The sequence below is a fragment of the Coffea arabica genome, chromosome 2e (genome assembly GCF_036785885.1).
Source record: "Coffea arabica cultivar ET-39 chromosome 2e, Coffea Arabica ET-39 HiFi, whole genome shotgun sequence".
NCBI lineage: Eukaryota > Viridiplantae > Streptophyta > Magnoliopsida > Gentianales > Rubiaceae > Coffea > Coffea arabica.
Window position 1 is genome coordinate 20592459 of NC_092313.1, and position 22227 is coordinate 20614685.

At 37.4% G+C, this 22227-nt stretch overlaps 2 protein-coding genes and 1 pseudogene across 3 annotated transcripts in view; 2 read left to right on the top strand and 1 right to left on the bottom strand.

Moving 5' to 3' along the window:
• Positions 1 to 11697, top strand: part of LOC113731872 (UDP-glucose:glycoprotein glucosyltransferase) — a 28839-nt gene extending 17142 nt beyond the window's left edge. The window contains exons 22-37 of the mRNA XM_072079787.1: positions 3311 to 3453; positions 3858 to 3959; positions 4992 to 5139; positions 5780 to 5836; positions 5917 to 6047; positions 6183 to 6271; positions 6396 to 6751; positions 6875 to 6970; positions 7149 to 7213; positions 7621 to 7723; positions 7842 to 8000; positions 8158 to 8298; positions 8452 to 8495; positions 8582 to 8696; positions 10764 to 10916; positions 11015 to 11697. Of these exons, the coding sequence (XP_071935888.1) occupies positions 3311 to 3453; positions 3858 to 3959; positions 4992 to 5139; positions 5780 to 5836; positions 5917 to 6047; positions 6183 to 6271; positions 6396 to 6751; positions 6875 to 6970; positions 7149 to 7213; positions 7621 to 7723; positions 7842 to 8000; positions 8158 to 8298; positions 8452 to 8495; positions 8582 to 8696; positions 10764 to 10916; positions 11015 to 11191 (2079 nt within the window). The 3' untranslated portion in view covers positions 11192 to 11697. The remainder of the gene's footprint in view (positions 1 to 3310; positions 3454 to 3857; positions 3960 to 4991; positions 5140 to 5779; positions 5837 to 5916; positions 6048 to 6182; positions 6272 to 6395; positions 6752 to 6874; positions 6971 to 7148; positions 7214 to 7620; positions 7724 to 7841; positions 8001 to 8157; positions 8299 to 8451; positions 8496 to 8581; positions 8697 to 10763; positions 10917 to 11014) is intronic.
• Positions 1537 to 3253, bottom strand: LOC140036836 (uncharacterized). Of its 2 annotated transcripts, none has more exons than XM_072079789.1 (2): positions 1997 to 3253; positions 1537 to 1679 (listed from the first exon to the last, which is right to left on the bottom strand). In XM_072079789.1, the coding sequence occupies exons 1-2, from the start codon at positions 2994 to 2996 to the stop codon at positions 1642 to 1644; spliced, it is 1038 nt and encodes a 345-aa protein (XP_071935890.1). In that variant the 5' UTR covers positions 2997 to 3253; the 3' UTR covers positions 1537 to 1641. The 2 variants fall into 2 exon arrangements, with proteins under 2 accessions (XP_071935890.1, XP_071935889.1); XM_072079788.1 differs by having other exon boundaries at positions 1916 to 3253.
• Positions 11698 to 13391: 1694 nt separating the features above from the next.
• LOC140036837 (potassium channel AKT2/3-like) lies at positions 13392 to 21003 on the top strand (annotated as a pseudogene).
• Positions 21004 to 22227: the final 1224 nt, after the last annotated feature.

Genomic DNA, 22227 nt, shown 5'->3' on the forward strand with positions numbered 1-22227 from the left:
TTCAAACAACAAACCAACTGCGAATTCTCCCCCTGAACAACAAATCCAGGAGGTTGTTCCATATATACCTCTTCTTCCAAATCTCCATGCAGAAATGCATTTTTCACATCCAACTGATGCAATGGCCAATTGTAAGTTGCTGCCAAAGAGATAAGAAGGCGAACCGAGGTAATCTTTGCAACAGGAGAAAATGTTTCTAAGTAGTCTACTCCATACACCTGAGTAAATCCTCGAGCTACCAGACGAGCCTTCAATCTATCAATAGAACCATTAGGCTGCACCTTTATAGTGTACACCCATTTACAACCAACAACAGGCTTACCTGAAGGACGAGGGACAAGATCCCAAGTACCATTTTTCTCCAAAGCAAGCATCTCTTCCTGCATAGCTAACCTCCAACCAGGATCATTGAGAGCATGGGTAATAGACTTAGGAATGGATACCGAATCAAGAGATGCAACAAAAGAAGAATATGACAGAGAGAGACGAGAATAAGAGACAAAATTAGAAATAGGATGAGAAGTACAATGTCTCTTACCTTTACGTAAAGCAATAGGAAGATCTGACTCACAAGAGGGCGTCATACCTGGATCTGAAGATTGAGAGTTAATTGGTGAAGTGCGTAGCATATCAGGAGCTTTCTCAACCATGGAACGACGAGAATAAACTTGAAGATTAGGATAACACTGGTCTAACTCACAAGACATACCTTGCTTCATAAAATAAGGAGTGGATTCAAAGAAAGTAACATCAGCACAAGTGAAAAAATGATTTAAAACTGGACTGTAACATCTATACCCCTTTTGCGCTCGTGCGTATCCTAAGAAAATACACTTAATGGCACGAGAATCTAATTTATCCACCCCGGGAGCAAGCTGATGAACAAAACACACACAACCAAAAATACGAGGAGGTAATTTAAATATAGGGTCCTGAGGAAAAAGAATGGAGTGAGGTAGTTGGCCTCCAAGAATATCGGATGGCATGCGATTAATTAAATAACATGCAGTTAAAACTGCATCACTCCAAAATTGTTTGGGTACATTCATGTGCAACAAAAGTGTCCGAGCAACTTCGATTAAATGTCCAATTTTTCTTTCAGCAACTCCATTCTGTTGTGGAGTGTGAGGACAAGAGGACTGATGAAGAATACCGGACTTAGTCATAAAGGTATCAAAAGGAGTGGAAAAATATTCTTTCGCATTATCACTGCGAAGTATACATACAGGCACACCAAATTGAGTCTTTATTTCTGTAACAAATGCACAAAAAATGGAATATAATTCTGAACGATCTTTCATTAAATAAAGCCATGTAACTCTGGAAAAATCATCAACAAAGATTACAAAATATTTAAAACCTAACTTTGAAGTTACTCGACTAGGACCCCAAACATCAGAATGAACTAACAAAAAGGGTTCCGAAACCCGTTTATTGACCCTAGGGACAAAAGAAACACGATGATGCTTTCCTAATTGACAAGACTCACATTCTAATGAAGACAACTGACTCAAGGTAGGGACCAACTTCTTCAAATTTTGTAGAGACGGATGACCCAAACGACAGTGAATTTCAAGAGGAGAAACAGTAGCAGGGCACGCAATCGGACCATTAGAGTTGAGAAAGTAAAGACCATTATGCTCATGTCCTCCACCAATCGTCCTCTTTGTCTTCAAATCCTGAATGACAACAAAATCAGGAGAAAAAATAACTGAACACTGTAGAGATTTAGTAAGCTTACTAACGGACATTAGATTAAAAGGCAAACTGGGAACGTAAAGAACAGAAGGCAGCGGAAGAGATGAGTTAATTTCTACAGTGCCTAGTCCTTTAACTTTAGTTGTAGATCCATCAGCTAAAGTAACATGAGGGAAGGAAGTAGACTCTTGAAAATTAGAAAAATTTCTAGAGGTACCTGACATATGATCAGTAGCTCCGGAATCAATGATCCATGAGTCAAAATTAGATGATGTGGAGAGACAAGCCATAGCATTACCTTTTTGTGCTACAGAAGTAGAGGGAAGAGATGCGTGATTTGCAGTTTGGTACTGCAGAAATTTGATATAATCTTCCTCAGATATGGTAACAGTCTTCTGAGACCCTTGTGCTAAAGAACTTGATTCAGTTTGATCAGTGGTAACCGTATTAACAAACCGATGTGGTTTTCCATTTAAATCCCAACAAGTATCACGAGTGTGATTCTTTAAACCACAATGATTGCACTCACGGGTGCCTCGACCTCCACGACCCCCACGACCTCCTCTACTTCTTCCTCCACGAGAGCCACGTCCAAAATTAAGTTGCTCTGTCCGATTATTGTTAGCAATTAAAGCAGATTTGTCATTAATTAAAGCACCATCACCCTGTGCATTGTCCTTAGATGCAGAACGTAAGACCCGAGCATACGCCTCTGCAAAGGATGGTAATTGTTCACCTGCTAAAATTTGAGATTTGATTGGTTCAAATTCCGGCTTGAGACCAGCCAGGAATTTGAGCACAAGCATTTGTTCTCTTTGCCTCTGCATAACCTTGATATCACTTGAGAGAGGCATTACAACATTTAATTCCTCTGAGACTCGCTTAAGATCAGCAAAGTATTCAGTTACTGTCTTGTTATCTTGTTGCAACTGAAAATACTCCAAAGAAATATCAAACATCCGTGAGAGATTACTGCAATATAATAACCGGACATAATCCCAAACTTCTTTTGTTGTCTCACAATGAGAACACATGTAAGCAATTCGTGGCTCCATAGAACTCCATATTGCTCCAAGAATTTGGGCATCCTCTTGAATCCACATTAGTTTCTTGCTATCCTCCGTAGGAGAGTCATCTGTGAGATAACGTTGCTTTCCTAAGCCTGTCAGATAAATCTTAACAGCTTTTGACCACTGTTGATAATTGGTATCATTCAACTTCCAATTTGTGATTTGAGGCATCACCATTGGCATAATATTAGTGGACGTCACAATACTTTTTGATAAACTTTCAGCCATAGCGAATAGCACTTCAAACCCAAGAAAGGGTCAAAACTCGAGACGCGTGAACAGTACGCGTGAACAGTACTTTTGCTAGATGTTTAACCTAAACCCTAGGACTCTTGCTCTGATACCATGTAAAGAGGTATCTTGGGAGGAAAACATCTAGTCACCGTATTATGAGTGACCAACTAATATTTATAGGAGTACAAACCTAACGGACTGTTTACAAGAATACCCTTACTAATATATTATCTACAAGAATACTAATATTCTCCTAACACATACATATATACCAGTCATTTTTCTACAATCTCATTTTGTGGTTCTAGGTGGTTCCTGTTGGTGGTGGTGTTTTCTTGAGCCATGATTTGTCTCTTTTAGAGTCAATAGAGTTTAAACAACGCATAAAGCAGATTGCTGACATCATTGAAGAATTAAAATGGGAGGACATGGATCCTGACTTGTTGACAAGGTATGTTCCTGTTGTTGGTTTGTTTTAAATGATATTAATAGTCCCAAAAGAGAATTTGTTTCTTTAATATTCATCATTGTAGTATCCAATAGAATTTTGCTTAGTGATAATGAAAAGTAATGTGGAAGCTAGCAGATTCTGTCAACGTCACAATGGTTACCTCTGATTTATCATCTGCATCTCTGACCTCTTTTTTTCTACATTATCCTGTATATGAAAAACCTTATTCACCTCCCACTTAGAAGTCTTTGAAAAAGAACTAGGGTTATCAATATAGCTTATTGTTATAGATCCTGTGATGTTGCTCGTAATAGATGTCATACTTTTCCTTTTTCAGCAGTTTATGTTTTGCAATACTTAAAAAACTTTGGTTTAAATGTCTGGATGATGCTTTGTCCTTGTAGCAAATTCATCAGTGACATCATCTTGTCCATCTCGTCTTCAATGGCTATGAGAGAACGGAGTTCTGAAAGTGCTCGCTTTGAAATTTTGAGCTCCACCTGCAGGTTAGCTCAATCTTGAATATTGCCTGAACATGGTCAATTGTCCTTGTGAAAATATTTTTCTTTCTTGGAATCATGGTTGAGGCTAATTAACTTCATTACCAAGTTTTCCATAGTTTATTAATCTTTGTAACTACATGATTTGCACATATCAATGTTCAGCTGCTAACCGGGTTTGAAAATTACCTGCTTCCTTGAATGTTTCTGCAGAGGGAAGAAGTATCAGGGAAAATGCTCATTCTGAAAAATGTTATAGGCCCTTCCATTAGGGACATATGTTTCCTGAAAAATCTGTTTTGCCCAAGTTTGTGTGCTTAAACATACTGTGTAATATTCTCAAGCATTCACCATTTATGCTTTTCCACATTCATGGTGCTAAAAGTTATCAGAAAATAATTTTGGTTAAGTTACATGAAGTCCTTCACAATGACTGCTCAGAGTTTAATTACTTATTCTTTTATTATCACCTGTGCCAGAGAATGAGGTTTCTCTTGCAAGTTTTATCTTTTACTTCAGGATTCTTTCTGCATAAATTTTTTCTTCAACGTTTTTGTTTGCCATGAATTAGCAAAGGCTATGGATGAAGACCTAGTGCATGAAGAGACTTTAGGATTTTTTATAACTGCTCTGATCTTTGTGAATTGCTGTGATTTTAACGTTGGCACATTCATCTGAACAAATCACAAGATCTTATTTCTTTGTCTTTTCTGACTTGTACTTTCTTTGTCGTATTTCTCTGTGTTGTGCCAAAAAGGTGCAGTCTTCAATACAGGTGTGCTTGTGCACAATCTTTCATGAGTCCTTTTTTTTAAATAAGCTTGTTGCTGCAGACTACCTAGTTGATTTCACTCTTTTTTTTTTTGGTGATTTTTAATAATTACATGCTGAAACACATCTTGAAGATTCTTATTGAATTTTTCGAACATGGACATCTTCTTTGGTTGCACTCCTGAATTCCTGGAACATGATTAATGCCCTTTCATTTGAAAAAGCTTGTGTACTAAATTCATTTGATCCCTTTTTGGTAATGCCCAGTGCTGTTGTACTTGACAATGAAGATTCAAGCATTCACATTGATGCTGTTATTGATCCTTTGAGTTCTTCTGGTCAAAAATTATCGTCTCTTCTTCGCTTTTTGTCGAAGTACATTCAGCCAAGCATGAGGCTGGTACTTAATCCAGTGGTATGTTATTTCAGAACCATAATGAATGTGCTTTTTGTTGATAATACTTCTGTTTATTTGCTTTTTTTTTTTGTATAATTGGTTCTTTTGATGCCTAAAAGAACATGGATGATTGGTATTAATTTCCATATTGGTTTATTTTCCCCAAAATAGGTCGCTTATACCTAAAGATAAATGAAAAGATGAACTTTACTTTTCATTTTAGTCTGTGCTTTACATAGTGTGTGTCTTGAGGAACTAGTTTCTTGCTTCATGCCTCCTTTGGTTTTTCTGCCAATGTGCCCTTTCTCTTCAAATTCTGTCTCTTAGAATTTTATTGTTTGAAAATTAAACCTTTCCAACAAAACCAGAGTGTGACTTCTGTCATCTTAACTATTTGGATTCTCAAAAAAAAAGACCCTTATTTTTTTTTTTGGGGGGGGTGGGGTGGGGGGTGTCTGTAGTTTGATTATCCTACAACATATTGGAGTCAATTGCCCTGCCTTCAACAAATTATGTTTATCCTACTTTTAACTTGTTTTTGCATTTCTGTATGTTTTGTGATGAAGTTCTTGCTATAAGTCTATAACTCGTGTTGAAAATTTGAAATCATTGGGAAGCTGTATATGAAGATAACAATATTGTGATATTTTCCTTGCAGAGTTCCCTTGTTGATCTTCCGTTGAAGAATTACTACAGATATGTAGTTCCCACACTGGTATCATCAAGCCATCACATCCTCTTGACCCTTTTTAGAATTTTTTGACTGGTGATCTTATTAGTAAATGATTTTGGCAGGATGACTTCAGTAGTATTGATGACACAGTTTATGGCCCCAAAGCCTTCTTTGCAAATATGCCACTGTCTAAAACTCTTACAATGAATCTTGATGTTCCAGAGCCATGGCTTGTTGAGCCTGTAATTGCTATGTATGTTTTTCTTGTTGTTTTCTCTATTGAATTTACTCACATCTCTACATGCTAAATTAATTTTATTTGTCCCTTTGTGTTATGCAACTCTCCTCCAAACGAAATATTTCTAATTCTTTGCCTTGGTGTTTTTAGCCATGACTTGGACAATATACTGCTTGAAAACCTAGGTGATGCCAGAACATTGCAAGCAGTGTTTGAACTTGAAGCTCTTGTTCTTACAGGTATAGGGTGTCAAACACTTAACAAGATTAATATTTTGAATGTTGTTTGGTTTTACTAGTATTTTACAGGCATAAAGTCATCCGTGCATCATTTTCTCACGCCAAGTGATGACTATGTTGACAGGTCATTGCTCAGAGAAGGATCATGAACCTCCCCGAGGCCTTCAGCTGATCCTCGGTACCAAGAGTACACCACACTTGGTTGATACTCTAGTCATGGCCAATTTGGGGTATTGGCAAATGAAAGTCTTTCCTGGGGTTTGGTACCTGCAGCTTGCACTGGGTAGAAGCTCCGAGCTGTATGTCATGAAAGAGGATGGTGATGGAAGTCCGTACACAACTTTGTCAAAGCAGATCACAATAAATGATTTGCGAGGCAAACTAGTTCACTTGGAAGTGTTGAAGAAAAAGGGCAAGGAAAATGAGAAATTATTACTTGCTTCTGATAGTGACGAAAGTCATTCAAGACAAAACAGAAATGTGGGCAATTTATTCTGTCAACAGTATCTACTATTTATTTTGACTTGTCATAAAGTTTGAGGTACATGGCATTTATTGGATGGCTTGTAAGCTGTTAATACCATTTGTCTGTTAATGGTTCAGGGAGATCAGAAGAGTTGGAACTCTAATTTACTTAAATGGGCTTCAGGATTTATTGGTGGCAGTGACCGTTCTAAGAAGATTGAAAGCACTTCAGCGGTAATTATATTTTGTATTTATCTCAAAAATGTAAAGTTTTGGCCCAAGGTGTTAGCATCATGTATGAAGTTGGCTTAATAGTACATATGTTTCCTTTGCTTTCTACTAAGCTTGGTGCTCCAAGGAACCTAAAAACAGTATTTGCCAATGATTGATAAGCTTACACACCTTTGTTTAGGAGCATGGGAATACTGGTCGACGTGGGAAAACGATAAATATATTTTCTGTTGCTTCTGGGCACCTGTGAGTATCATCTTCTGCATCTTCCTTTCTCCTTTATCCACTCTGCATTACAATGATGTCCAGTGACTCTGAAGCGTTGTTTGTGCCGTGGAGCATCCTGAGATAGTATTTATATGTAACAATGTACTCATAAAATTAGGTATATGTCCAAAAATATCTAGCTAGTGTTACATGAAAGGACCTATTCTCATTTGTTTTGGAATATTTGTCTGGTCTTTCTTCTTGGACTTAAATTTGCTTATTATTCCGCCTTCTGGTTGCCTGATTAGATTCTGTTTCCACAGTTATGAACGCTTCCTGAAAATAATGCTCATTTGTTTTGGAATATTTGTCTGGTCTTTCTTCTTGGACTTAAATTTACTTATTATTCCGCCTTCTGGTTGCCTGATTTGATTCTGTTTCCACAGTTATGAACGCTTCTTGAAAATAATGATGCTGAGTGTCCTGAAGAACACGCGCAGACCTGTGAAGTTCTGGTTTATAAAGAACTACCTTTCTCCTCAATTCAAGGTTTTGTGGTTTCTCATTTTATTCCTCCTGATCTTTGAAAATTGTTATTTTTTGGAGCAGATTGGTATTTTTCAGTTGTCTGAAATGTCTGAGGATATACTTGTCGTTTGTTGTGCAGGATGTAATTCCACATATGGCACAAGAATATGGTTTTCAGTACGAGTTAGTTACCTACAAATGGCCTACATGGTTACACAAACAGAAAGAGAAGCAGCGAATTATATGGGCATACAAAATCTTGTTTCTTGATGTCATTTTCCCTCTTGCTCTGGAGAAGGTGGTTTAGTTTTCTTGCTTATGCATTACTGGGATATGCTTCTTGAATGAGTTAGCATCTACTGCCCCCCATCCCCACCCCTCCTTTATTTGACATGTGTTTGCATGCATTATTTGAAGGGGCTAACACTGAAATCCTTGATTGTTCAAACCTGCAGGTTATATTTGTTGATGCAGATCAGATTGTCAGGGCTGATATGGGAGAACTTTATGACATGAATTTAAAAGGACGACCCCTCGCATACACCCCTTTCTGTGATAACAACAAAGAGATGGATGGTTATCGTTTCTGGAAACAGGTGCACACAACCTACTTTCTGTATTCAAAAGTCCTTCCTCCTGCATCCCCCATTCTCTCTCTGTGTGTTTCAAAGAGCACATTAGTAGATATTGGTCGAACACCTGATGGTATCATCACTTTTGCTGCCTGAATATTCCAACTTCTTTGACAGGGTTTTTGGAAGGAACATCTGCGAGGAAGACCATATCATATTAGGTAGGTATAGAACTTTGAACTTATCCAGTATTAGTGTTAGAAATTCTTGATGTAGCTAGATCTGTCATGCATGTACTCCATTGTAGTGCTTTGTACGTTGTTGATCTCGTCAAGTTTCGAGAAACTGCAGCTGGGGATCAGTTAAGAGTGTTCTATGAAACTCTCAGCAAAGATCCAAACAGTCTTTCTAATTTGGACCAGGTTAGTCAGTATTTTGATTTATTAATATTTTTTTCTCACTTAGGTTTATCTTTACCCTAAATAGCTCATTATTCTGGTTGTGTGTTGTTTTCTTGCTTAAAATATCACCTTAAAAATAGAAATTCATGTAAATCTACAGGTTGTTAACAATGCTGAGAAATTGTGAATCTTGTAAAAAATATATTTGAGCATAACTTGTTTATTGAGTGTAGATCTCTGTGTGTACTATTCTTAAGTACACAGACGTGGTGAATACTTTTGGAACCCTAGGTTTGTCTAGCTGTATGCAGTTGGGGTCCTGATGATGTACCTTTAGCAATGTTAAACAATTCCATGGAACCTGCTCCCCTTTCACACATTGTGCCACTTAACTATTTCCCCAACTCTTATCCCACCTTCCAAACTCAAAGGGAGAGGATAAGAAACACCCCAAATATCCCTCTGAACAGAACTTCATTTAGTAGCCACGTCATGCTAGGGGGGGTGTTCCACATTCAAATCCCAAAGGGCACATGCTCAAACACAAGCATATAAGAGATTAACTCCCAACATTTTGATTTCCCAAAAATTCCAGAGGGGTTTGGAGTTGCAGATGTTTGCAATTATCAATGCTGAATTTGAACTTCAACATGTATACTCTGCTATCCGAATATATTAACATTTTTAACATCTGCTTTCAACTTTAGTTTCTGAAATTTGATTTTTTTGTCTTGGTTGAAACTGTTAAATATGGTTTGGATCTTGTTATCTACTTGAAAGGAATTTCCAGCAAAAACAGGGGGTCTTTTTTGGTTGACTTTTGTGTCTGTATTCATGGCATTTTTGAGTATTTGTGCCTGTGTGTGTCTGATGTTTTATTTGAGGAGCAGAAAGGTGCTATGGTAAGGGAAGGTACTGGATATAGTTTGAATTATGTCTGTGTATGAGGTGTACGCCATGACATGGGCGTATATCTGGAATTGAACATTACCTGGAGTGAGTTAAGACAGTCTTTGAATGTCTGACTGTGGACAGTTATTGAAACTGTTATGAAGGGTCCAATTGGTTCGTGAACCGGGATTGTAATTGGAATTGGTATTATATATAAATAATTAGTATGGGTATGGCCCTGTGTGATCATTCCAATGTATATTGCTTGGTAAAAACTTTTTAGGTTTAGGTATCAGGAAAAAATATTATTTTCCTTTTCCCTCTTCGTTGCTGGACATACCGCCAGCTTTGGCGGCCAATTGGCAGCAGCTCTTCCTTGAACCACCACTGCTGGCAAACTCAAACAGAATCACAATTAACTGCTACTTTGGAGCTCCTACAATTATTGTATTTAGCCTCAAGATTTCCAAGCTTTTCCAATCTAAGATAGATCTAAATTCAAACTACAAACTTCATCATCTTCTTTGGTTCTGGGTATCTTTTGCAGCCAAAACCACCCACATACCTTATGATTGCCGACTGCTGTTTCTAGGTGGAAATTTTGCTGATAGTCAGGTTTTTAAAGAACTACGCTGTAGGTTTATTAAACCATAAAAAGTAGCAGAATTTGGTTTTGGGAGGAGAATATGAGTGAGGAAAGAGGTCGACGTCGGTGACGAACAAGAAGGTGGAGTAAGAAGGTGAATTTTTACACAGGGATGGTGAGGGAGAGAGAGGAGAATGTCGGGTGAAGATGCAACGTGGTCAAGGTAGAAGTACAGGAACAGACGAGATTTCGAGGAGAGAAGATTCCTATTTATTTTTGGATTTTTTATGTTTCATTTAGGAGTCAAATTTGGTAATCAACCAAAACCTCCCAACATAAGAGTCACCAGATTTTTAGATTTCATTCCAATTTTTCAATGCCCATACCTCTTTAACAAGCAACAAATGTGGTGGTGATTCCAATTCTTGATTCCTGAACCCTCGTACCAAGCGGCGCCTAATATTTATGCTCTTAAAAGAGCTACAAGTGTCTCTCTTGATGTTAGGTGAAGTTTGTGTAACAAGATTTTCTCAAGTATTTCTGAAGTTTATAGCAATATTTATTGTTCTTGTCCATTTCTTTTGGTACTAAGAATGCCATTCCTCTCTTAGGACCTTCCAAACTATGCCCAGCATTTAGTACCCATCTTTTCGCTCCCACAAGAATGGCTGTGGTGTGAGTCATGGTGTGGCAACGCAACTAAATCAAAGGCAAAAACAATAGATCTCTGCAACAATCCTATGACCAAGGAACCTAAGCTTCAGGTGATTCTTATTTTATTGAGAATTGCCTCATAATAAGCCCTTTTTTTCGCTTTTTCTCCTCCTCTTTTAATCTGTTCTGGTGTCTAACTGAACTACAGGGTGCAAAAAGAATTGTTGCAGAGTGGCCAGATCTTGACTTAGAAGCAAGACAATTTACAGCAAAAATTTCGGGGGAACCTACTGATCTCAAAGAGCAAGTAGCACTACCTCTTGAATCACAAAGTTCAACCATTCATGATTCATCAGAAGATTGGGAATCAAAGTCAGAGTTGTAAGTAACAGTATCAGAATGCACTCCCGGAGTTTGAAGATCAAACGTAACAGATGCTGTATTTTGCCCTTTCATGAGTCTTTTGACAGCAGATTGGCAGATTTTGTAGTCGTAGTTTGCCTGCTTGGGGAACAGCATGCTAATGGAGAGCTACATTATGAGCTTGCATCTGTTATATGTGCTTATGGGTTTCTTTCTTAATCAAGCCCTGGAACTGCATTCATTTATCTACGGGATTGAGTTGATTTTGTTGGAAGCCCATTTACAGATACTGGAGATGCTACGTTTACTACCTTTTCTTTTTTTTTTTTGGGTTAAGCATCATCTTCTAATGGGTCACTTGGGAGTTCAAAAATCCATAGGAGTCTCTTTAACTAGTGTTAAAACAATACGATGCTAGATACTGTAGATCCATATCATTTTGTTCCCTATTGGATATTTCTGGTAAATTATCCAGAAACAGTGAGATGTATGTCTTAAAAAACAAATCAAGTTGAGGATTATGATTCATACGGAAAGAAGGCTTCTCTGCCTTTTTTCCCTGCTGTCTGGTTACAAGTAGGTTCGATCGCCTCTTGGTTTTTGGAATATTGCCTTGATGCAGCATGGTCGCGGCTGAATTCTTTACGAGGGACATTGGATGAATTGTACAAAGATGAAGTCCAATTAACTAAAAGATGGACGACTGCCCTTTTTATACGGCCGAAAGAAGCAAATATGTCTTGTTGATTCTATGCCAATTTAGAAGTTCTCAATCTGTCTATGGTAGGAGTAATGACTCAATGGTTTCTTGATATTCTTAAAAAAAGAAAAAGGAAAAAAAATGGATCCGTAGTTATTAGTCTCCATGCATGTATTACTGTAAATCCGATTCACTCAAAAAACTTTTTAATACTTTTACTCGAATAGTTACTTCATTGATATATAGTTTCCTACACAGAAGACATAAACAAGTAAAATGCATTAAAAGCCTTTAATTTGATTCCAACTGATGACTTATTCTGATTTTTTGTTTTCCTCTCTATCTTGTTAGCAACCAGAAATGAGAACCCATCGTTGACAAGACACTTTTGATGCCCAAAACTGAACGAACATGATTTCTTATGAGGAAGCTTGACTCTGTTCTTTCTGCGTGGCCTATTTTCTGTGAGTTTTATCTATCTGGGTTGAGAATCCTAGGATCGCGCGCGTGTGTATATATATATATATATATAAATTAATCTTTTCTATATTAACAGTGTACACTATCAGCATTGAATGAATGACAACTATGCAAAATTTGAATTTAAAATTCAACTTAAACAATGATATATACACTGTCAGTGTATATAAGATTTACTATATATATATATTTTTTTTCTTACCAAGCCTCCTATGTTTGTCTAATATCATCAATCATGATCTAACTAAGTTGCTGTGCTTGTACCTGCAAAACTTATCCAACATGTCCCCTTGGCAATAGCCAAAAACAGGAACCAAATTGATGGTTGCAAGACTCGATTATTACAGCCTTCGGCAAGTCAAGAGAATGATGCTAAAATGTTGACGAGCATGAAAAACGAAAAACATTTAAAACATCTTTCTTGCTTTTCAACAGATTCCGCTGCATGGAGCCATCATCAGCCTATGATAATTCCGATGGATTGAGAAACGAATATATGGTACTATCAACAAGCGATGAACACATAGTACCATCGTCTGTCACAAATTAAATACTGTGCTACTTCACCTAACTCATTCGATATGACATACTAGACAAGATCCATTGATCCTTTAAATAGAACACTTAGGTCAAACTCCGATATATTCATATTAAAAAAAAAAAGTTTTAAAAGTGAAATAACGCTTGCAAAATGAAAAGGGCTAATTTTTTTAAGCCAATTGAGCTATGGCTTAGTTAGCCACCAGAGGAGGACTAAATCCCTCCGTGGGCATAGGTTAGGGGATTTTTTAAAGTATGAGCCCTAACCATGTTTCCTCTTCGGAATTTTTTAAAGTATGGCCGAAGATTAGTTAATTGCTTTCGAACCCCTCAATAGATTTTTATATTTATCTCCCTTACCTTTTTCTCAATATAGGACCAATTATAATATTGTTGTACTATCATACTTCCAAAAAAAAAAGAAAAAAAAACTACTACTTAGCTACAAGACCCTGCTCGTACAAATTACAAAAGCAACATGAGAAAGTGAATTTGGCTGTTGTATTGTGTGTAGGATTCATTGCAATATCAATTATGTGGGGCACATGTATTTTTCTGCAAGAGAATGAGAAAACAATAGAGAGGGCCCTTGAGTTCACATCATCACAAGGGTCCAAACTATTGGAAGCCTTCAACATTCGGATTACATGCCCCTTATCGCATGGCAATCAATCAAAAAATGCAAGTAACTTTCATTTCTTTTCACTACAAATCTCTCAATCAAACATAATGGAGGGATCATTTCTTGTACCATAGTCTTGTAGTGCTTGAGAGGACCACCAACCATGGCATCTTACTCACACCACAATTCTTTCTCTTCAGTCTTTTCTGCTTCCTTCGACCCATATGCAAACTCTGAATAAAATCAGCTCAAGATTACACCCACATCACCTCTCCTTCAAGTGCTGAGACATTTTTCCTGAGAAATAATGGAAAACAAATGTTGGGCTTATACTTTATCCTCTTGCTCCAGGTTGAACAAGAATGGCAAGAAAAGCCAACAGGACAAGTCTGAAATACCACACGGCCGTGACTATGGGGAGGAAGATGGGAGTACCGGCTCCAAAGATCTTAGTTTGCGAAACTTGTCAAAGCTTATTCTTCCACCACTGGGTGCTTCAAGTTACGACCAAAACCAGACTCAGTTCAAAGGGAGGATCATTTTTCCAATGGATTCAAGATACAGGTGACTTTCAAGTTCCATTTATTTATATGTCTTTTGGGCAAATAGTACTAGTCATGGAACGAGGCATGTGGATAAATAAATGCCTGCCTTTTTCCTTTACACGCTAAGGTATGAGAGCCACAGAAATCCAGCAGTGTTCAAAATTCCCTCATTTAAAAGCCCACAGATACTTATAGTTTCTGTGTACAGTGTACACCCTATTTTGGATGTTAACGTACGTAGTACTAATGCTCAGTATTGACTATATTAGAACTCTGGTTCGATTCTCAACTCTCAAGTGGTTGCTTTTCCCAATCCCCCTATACTACAAGCTCGGAGTATCCTTTGAACCGAAAAAACAACAGCATATATATACTAGATGAATTTACTCAAAATCTATAGCTAGCTTTGATTTGATGATTTAAAAAATATAAAAATCAAAAACCCGAAGGGGGAAGCAATAATGGTAAAGTGATGACAAAAGGGATCGAATGAATGGTTGAGGATGGCTTTGTTTGCAGGTGTTGGGAGTCGCTAATGGTCATTTTGGTGGCATACTCGGCATGGGTTTGCCCCTTTGAGATTGCATTTCTCAGCTCCCATCCAAAGAAACTGCTCTACATAGCAGACAACATTGTTGATTTCTTCTTCGCAGTTGATATTGTCTTAACATTTTTCGTCGCGTACATCGATCCCAGAACCCAGCTACTAGTTGTCGACTCCAAAAATATTGCTAAAAGGTCAGTGCACCACTAATTCATGCTCATGCTCGCCCGGCGGCCCAACTCACAAGTTTGGTTCATTTTCCATGTGTTTCATATTGTTCGCGATCTATGATCTATCATCTATGTCGGCGGGTGCTTTATTTTCAACACCATATTTTAATTTCTGGCTGAGATCAATGATCCATAAACACACGGTCCACGTACGGTCAAATAGTTAGAAAAAATTTTAGACCCTGTCATTAGTTATAATCCTGCCATCAACCGTTTGGTAAATTCTTGCCCTTTATTTTTTATTAATTGACAGTGTATACACCATTATCTTTCTTCTTCGGTGGGTGGTGAGGGGTCGGGGCCAATGGAAGCTTACTTGTAACCATTAAAAGTTGTTGATATTTGTCTCTTAAGCAAACGGCATGGAGTTAATAATAGCCCGTGCACGATGGGAATTCTTTCTGTGAAAAAAGAACCCACCGAAGCTGAAATTTATATACGGCCGGAAAACGTGGTCAATATAATATTTTACTTAAGATAGATCAGAATGATATAAAATTAATCTCCTCTCTCTGTTAATTGTACTTGAGGTTTTGGGGGATATCATATTAATTATGTGTTCTCCACTCCAGTGGTGGGCAATTGGACCACTCCAGTGGTGTTGTTTCGAGTAAATCGCCATATATGTTTGTCCAAATAATTGAACCGAATTTAGTAATCTCCTGCCCCTACATACAAATGATTTGTCTCTTTTTTGGTGGATGAGCGAGGAAGGCAGAGTATATCTAACCGGCCAACTTCAGCCTACCACTACCCGATTAGACACCAAACCCATCTTTGCTTGCCATAACAATTTTTAGCCTCATCCGTACGTCGCTGTGAAAGAAATTGGCCAATCAATACCTGGCAACTTCTTTCGCCTAGCTAGCTCTTTGACAATTACAACAGCATCTCCCTTTCCTTTCACAAGATTAGTTAACTGCAGGGCAGGGTTATAATTAGCTAGCAAAGATTATTGTTAGCTCTCTGATATATATATTATTAATGCTTTAAATGCTCCAGCTGAAACAAACAAGTACAGGCTAATTAATTACAAAATTAAACCCCCCATGCACATGCATGCAGGTATCTGTCAACGTGGTTTCTAATGGATGTGGCCTCAACAATCCCCTTCGAGACGATAGGTTTCTTGTTTACGGGCAAACATCAAAGTGGTCTCTCTTATTCAGTTTTGGGGATGCTCAGATTCTGGCGTATGAGGCGGGTTAAGAAGTTCTTCAAAAGGTTAATTACTATACACCATGTCAAGCTCTAGTTCATGCACGTATCTATCAATTCCTACCGTAGCTACTAGTAGTAAAAAATTGGCAAACCAAGTAGTCAAAATTTTAATGCACTTTATATGCCTCCTTTCTTTTCCTGCAGGCTAGAAAAGGACATTAGATACAACTATTTTTGGGTCAGATGTGCTTGGCTATTATCTGTAAGTGAAATGCCATAATTTTCCCGTTTGGATTGCTTTTTTTTTCTAAATTTTCTATAAATATATATATATATATATATTATAAAGATTCAATATACTCCCTCCGTCCCACTTTGATAGTCCTGATTTTTTTTCACACAGTTTAAGAAAAAGTAGTTAACTTTGTTGAAACAATCAATTTAAGTAGCTATTTTCCTAAAATGCCCTCACATTAATTAGAGTACAACTTTATGGGAACTTGAATTGATAGTAAAAAAAGAATCAACTCTCGTTAAATGGGGTAGGTTTATAGTAACAACAATTTACATTGAATAAGGGTATTTTAAGAAAATTAAAATATAACTACATTCTTCAATTGGAAAGTGGACTATAATTTGGGACAGACGAAAAAGGAAAACAGAACTATCAAAGTGGGACGGAGGGAGTACATGAGATAAATTAAAAAATATCATAAAAGTAAAAACTTTTCTTTAAAAAACTTCAATCCAAACAACGGATCTCAGGCCATAGCTATTAGTTAGCTGGAGTAAATTAGCGGGTAAACTCAATTGTCTGCCAATTGGGCCAATCAGGAGTGAGTGTAGCGGCTCAAATTATGGCTGGAGGCCCAGGATATCTATTCATGGGCTAGGGTTCAAGTCTACTTGTAGTCAATTATATAGTTAATAGACGCTTGTTTAGTGTCTCGAATTATTGCTGGAGGCCGATATATCCATTCATGGGCTCTAGTCAAGTGTACAATTGTTTTTTGCTCAAATTGTTGCTGGAGGCCTAGAATATTGATAGGCTCGGTTAATTGTAAATGGAGTTTAATTGCACTTGACATATGATCTTGTGTAGACCAACGATACAATAAATATCTAAAGAGTCAATATACAAGACTAAGTTTATCCAGGTATTTTCTGATGTTTGTGAACTCGGTGATGATCTTCCTTTCGTAAAATGTAAGCAAAAATGTGTCCGTTGGAAACATCTTTTAGTATTCTTCTTCCCTTTTTTTTTTTTTTTTGTGTTTATCAGAGAGAGCAAACTGACATGGGAATGAGACAAGAATCATTAGTCTTTGAAGTTAGTTTGGTACTATCTTGCTTGTAGGTGACACTGTTTCTTGTGCATTGTGCTGGATGCTTGTATTATTTGCTAGCTGATCGCTATCCACATGAAGGGAAAACCTGGCTTGGAGTTGCAATTCCAAATTTCAGAGAGACAAGCCTAGGATTCAGATACGTTTCTGCTATGTACTGGTCTATCACCACCATGACTACGGTTGGTTATGGTGATATGCATGCAGTGAACACTCTGGAGATGATATTCATAATTTTCTATATGCTTTTCAATCTTGGACTAACTGCTTACATCATTGGCAACATGACAAACTTGGTTGTTGAAGGGACTCGTCGAACCATGGAATTTGTACGCATTTATTTCAAATCTTTCTTCCTCATTATTCCCTAGTTTGTACTAGATACTGTAGTACTGGTGTCATATGGCCAATCTAACTTGGTTGCCAATTGTTTTGACATTTTTGGCTGATGTTGCAGCGAAATAGCATTGAAGCTGCATCCAATTTTGTGAACCGAAATCACTTGCCTACCAGGTTGAAGGAGCAGATCATAGCTTATATGTGTCTAAGATTTAAGGCTGAAAGCTTGAATCACCAAGAGCTGATGGAACAGCTGCCCAGAAGTATTTGCAAGAGTATCCGTCAACATTTATTTTTGCGTACGGTCGAGAAGGTTTACCTTTTCAAGGGTGTTTCCAGAGAAAATATTTTACTTTTGGTAAGTTGCATCACAAGTGAAATTTGAAGATATAGTCCATTTTCTTGAATCTGTATGCTAAAAGGCTCAAAAAGACCAGTCATTTGATTGCTTCTTTGAACATTTTGTTTTATATAAAGAATTAAAAGTTCTGATGACACCATTTTTTAAGATGTCCTTGCACTTTGATTGAATTGATCAGGTTGCAGATGTGATGGCCGAATATCTTCCCCCTAGAGAAGATGTCATATTGCATAACGAAGCACCAGACGATGTTTACATCATCGTATCAGGAGAAGTGGAAATAATCGCATCCGACATGGAAAAAGAGAAAGTTGTTTGGACTTTAAAACCTGGAGACATGTTTGGAGAAGTCGGAGCATTTTGTTGCAGGCCTCAATGCTTTACATATCGAACCAAGATGCTTTCACAACTGTTGAGGCTGAAAACCAGTGCCCTGATTGAAGCCATGAAGATCAATCGAGAGGATAACATTGCAATGATTAGGAACTTTTTAAAGGTATATGTTGTTCCTATTTAGTCAGTTTAAGCTGCTATATATGCTTCTTTCCTGTCTTAAGTGTAAGACGCTAAACTCATTTCTCAGGAAAACTAGTTCTTCAGGAATTTTCAGCTTTTTATCTCAAACTTCTTACTTTGGCATGATTATTAAATGCTCCAATCTTTTCATAGAACAATCCTTACGTTAATTTCCATATAAAAATATCCTGCTGTCGATCTTTGATTTTTGAACTGCTCCAGCTGGATTTTGGCTAGAAAAATGCTAACTACAAATGTGATAAGCTTTCACCAAAATCAGACAAGTAACACCAACTATTTAATGTTAAAAATAAAAAGAATTCAGAGTAAGGATCTCTTAGATAATAGTTACTTGGTTTACTTATGTGCCTGAGAGTTTTTGTCCGAGCTATGACAAAAGACTCTAAGCAATGCTAGTTCAGGGACATGATTTTTTTAACTGCCTTGATCTTCAAAGGTTACATGTACAGCTAAGGCTTTTTCTGGCTGTTGCAGCATCACAAAAACCTTAAAGACTTGTGTCTTGGGGATTTATTTCTTGAAGGTGTGGAAGAAGAGGGTGATCCAAATTTGTCTATCAACTTGCTGACAGTAGCCAGCACGGGTAATGCTGCTTTTCTAGATGAGCTTCTAAAGGCAGGTTTGGATCCTGATGTTGGAGACTCCAAAGGTAGAACCCCACTGGTAAGTTCTTCAGTACTGGTGCGTTATACCTGTGAAAAACTATGTTCACAATTTGAAATTTTTATGACCATTATAGACTTTAACCAATTTCTGTTTAACAATTTGAAAAATTGTAGGGCTTCTGTATTTCTTTTAGAGATTGATATTCCGATAGGCATATCTAAGTAAAGCCCCAAAAGACTGATTTCCATTTCACAAGAAGTAAATTTTGTTCACTAGTTGTTAATTCTGATAGCTCCAGTAGTCATAAAATATGCTTAATTTTGTTTACTTTTATAAACAACGTCCATATAATGTTTCTTTTCTAATTTATCAGCATATAGCAGCAACGAAAGGGCATGAAGAATGTGTAGTGGTTCTCCTTAAGCACGGATGTAACATATACCTGCAGGGTAAAAGAACATCCTAATCTCTCTTAATATAGATAGTGAACTAAATGATATTTCCCTGGGAAACAAGTCTAACATGCGAGAGTCTTCCTGGATGGCAGATATAGATGGGAATACTGCAATTTGGGAAGCTGTAGCAGCGAAGCACCAACCAGTATTCCGAATTCTCTACCACTGGGCGTCCATTTCTGATCCCTACCTTGCTGGTGACCTCTTATGCACTGCAGCAAGAAAAAATGATGCTGCAGTTATGAAAGAGCTCTTGAAACAGGGACTTCATATTGACTCCAAAGATCCCCACGGCATGACTGCTATTCAAGTTGCCGTAACAGAAAACCAAACAGACATGATCAAACTTCTCTTGATGAATGGAGCTGAGGTTGAAGATACAATTAAGCACAAACTTTCATCTATTAATTTAAATGAATATGCTGCAAAAACGAGAGGTAGGACATCGGATAACAGTACCTGATACACTGGGTCAAGATGCATTTAAGTGCAATGAGATAAAGCATGAGTGTGACAAGGATTGTTCTGAAGGCACATGTTCTTCGAGGGTGAGCATAAGGGTGAGTATATATCGAGGCCATCCTGTCATCAGGAAAGATATACGTTGCAGTGAGCCTGGAAGATTAATCAGGTTGCCAAAATCACTTACGGAGCTCAAGAACATTGCAGGTAATTTCATCAAATTTGTGGTACTTGTTATTATCCTATTTTGCTTCACTTTTAACTAGATGTTCTCTGAACCATTTTATTTTCCTTTTCCATTCAGTAGGCTTTCATCCTTGTCGTACTATTAACTCTTCTTTTGCTTCCAAAATAAAGCTAAAAAATGAAATCCTTTCATTTTATATTATCAGTGACCAACTTGAAATACTTCCTCTCAAATCTGAGTTATGCTCTTTGGAAGAATCTATCTTGGTGCTATTATGTATAGTGAAGGTCACTTTAAGTTCAAAATTCCTGATTATGAGACATGATTTCATAAGTATCAATAAATTTGCAGAAACTAATACATGGTTTCAATAGTCGGAGTTAAACTTCTTTGTAATCTCTCCAACAGGTAAAAAGTTCGGATTTGATGCAACAAATGCGGTGGTGGTAAGTGAAGGAGGAGCTGAAATTGATTCCATTGAAGTGATAAGAGACAATGACAAAATTTTCTTAATTGAAGATCACAGTTCCGTGATGAAGTATTAGATAATCTCTAATAATAATACTTGAATGCTAGGGATGTATCAAAACTAGTAGTACATCCTTTTTGTAGTCTTCTAGCGGTTCAGGCAACGGAATGATCATTTCACTTCAATTGTATGAAAAACCTAAATCTGTGATAGTTCTGATCAGAATGCAAGCCAAGCTCCTTATTAATCACCGTTTTTCTTCTTAATTGTCCTTTGAAAAAAAGTATCAGATTAAAGAAATTCCAGATTTAAAGAATTCAGGACATAAACGATTGATATTCAGTCTAAGGTTGCCCTTCCGATAATGCTCGAGTGCCTAGATCTTCCGTTTTCTCAACTTTCTGTTCACAAACCTGCACCTTGCCTTAAAATCAGTTTTATTTCTTGATTTGTATAAACAACATGAGATTCTGATTTACATTATAGCTTCATGAAGCCTTGATAGATCCTCTGCAATTGTCCATACTATTGAATGTGGCTCCCTCTCTCGACCACCTATGAACCATCTATCCAGGATTGTGCAGCTTAGTGTCCTAACAATTACAAAACTATTTACTTCAAGTGCATGCTACTGACCTGCTGCAATTTGTCTTCATCTCAACCCATGCCTTGAAAAGTGCTAACAAAAGGACACACAAAGAAGGGAGTATTTGCCAGATTGAAGTCACAAATGCCCATTATACTTTAAATTGACGCTCAAATCAAACATATCTTCAGTCAATATTAGCTATCAACCTCAAATCTCTTCTTCTTTCCAAGACTGCCTGATTGATATCCCGGATGTGAGTGATAAATCTTTCTCAAGTCAACAAAAAAGTACTAACCAAGGGATGTGATGATGAGTTCTCATTGCAAGGGACTATGTATGTAAGTGCATCACTCATTATTTCAGAATCCTAATCCCCTTGATCTCATGCATGCATTAGATCCCGGATTTGTGCTGGAAGCCTAGTAGTGCAGTCCACCAATATGTCCTCGTAGGAATGCTAACTCTGGTGTTGGATATCAAAGCACTAGTACCACTTTGGTTGGCAAATTTCGCTTGCCCTTTTGGTTTCCATGCAAATCGCCTATGCTTGGATTTGATTGACAGCTCTCTCTCCCTCTCTCTTTCCAATTGCACCATCAGAAACGTCTGTAATGGTGTCCCATCCTTGTTATGATCCCCACATTGGCATGATTTTGATGCGGACAATGTACATATAGTACTATTGTCCTACACTTATAAGGATCTTAACGAAACAGTTTGTTTAAAGATAATTTTCGCAAGTCTTAAATAACATGATAACAAATTCATGCATAAGGGTCTTACTATAGCAGTGGCTAAATTTGGCATAAATTGTCAAAACTCTTAAAAATAGCAATTCAAACCGGCATTCGTTCAGAAAACTTGTGTAAACTCTACGGTGAATGC

What these genes read in the sequence shown, in the direction of transcription:
- LOC140036836 (XM_072079788.1), bottom strand. Translation starts at nt 2,996, where the DNA reads ATGGCTGAAAGTTTATCAAAAAGTATTGTGACGTCCACTAATATTATG. An exon ending in AGCTACTGATCATATGTCAG is followed by an intron (nt 1,680 to 1,915) that starts GTACCTCTAGAA and finishes GTTGTCATTCAG; the next exon opens with GATTTGAAGACAAAGAGGAC.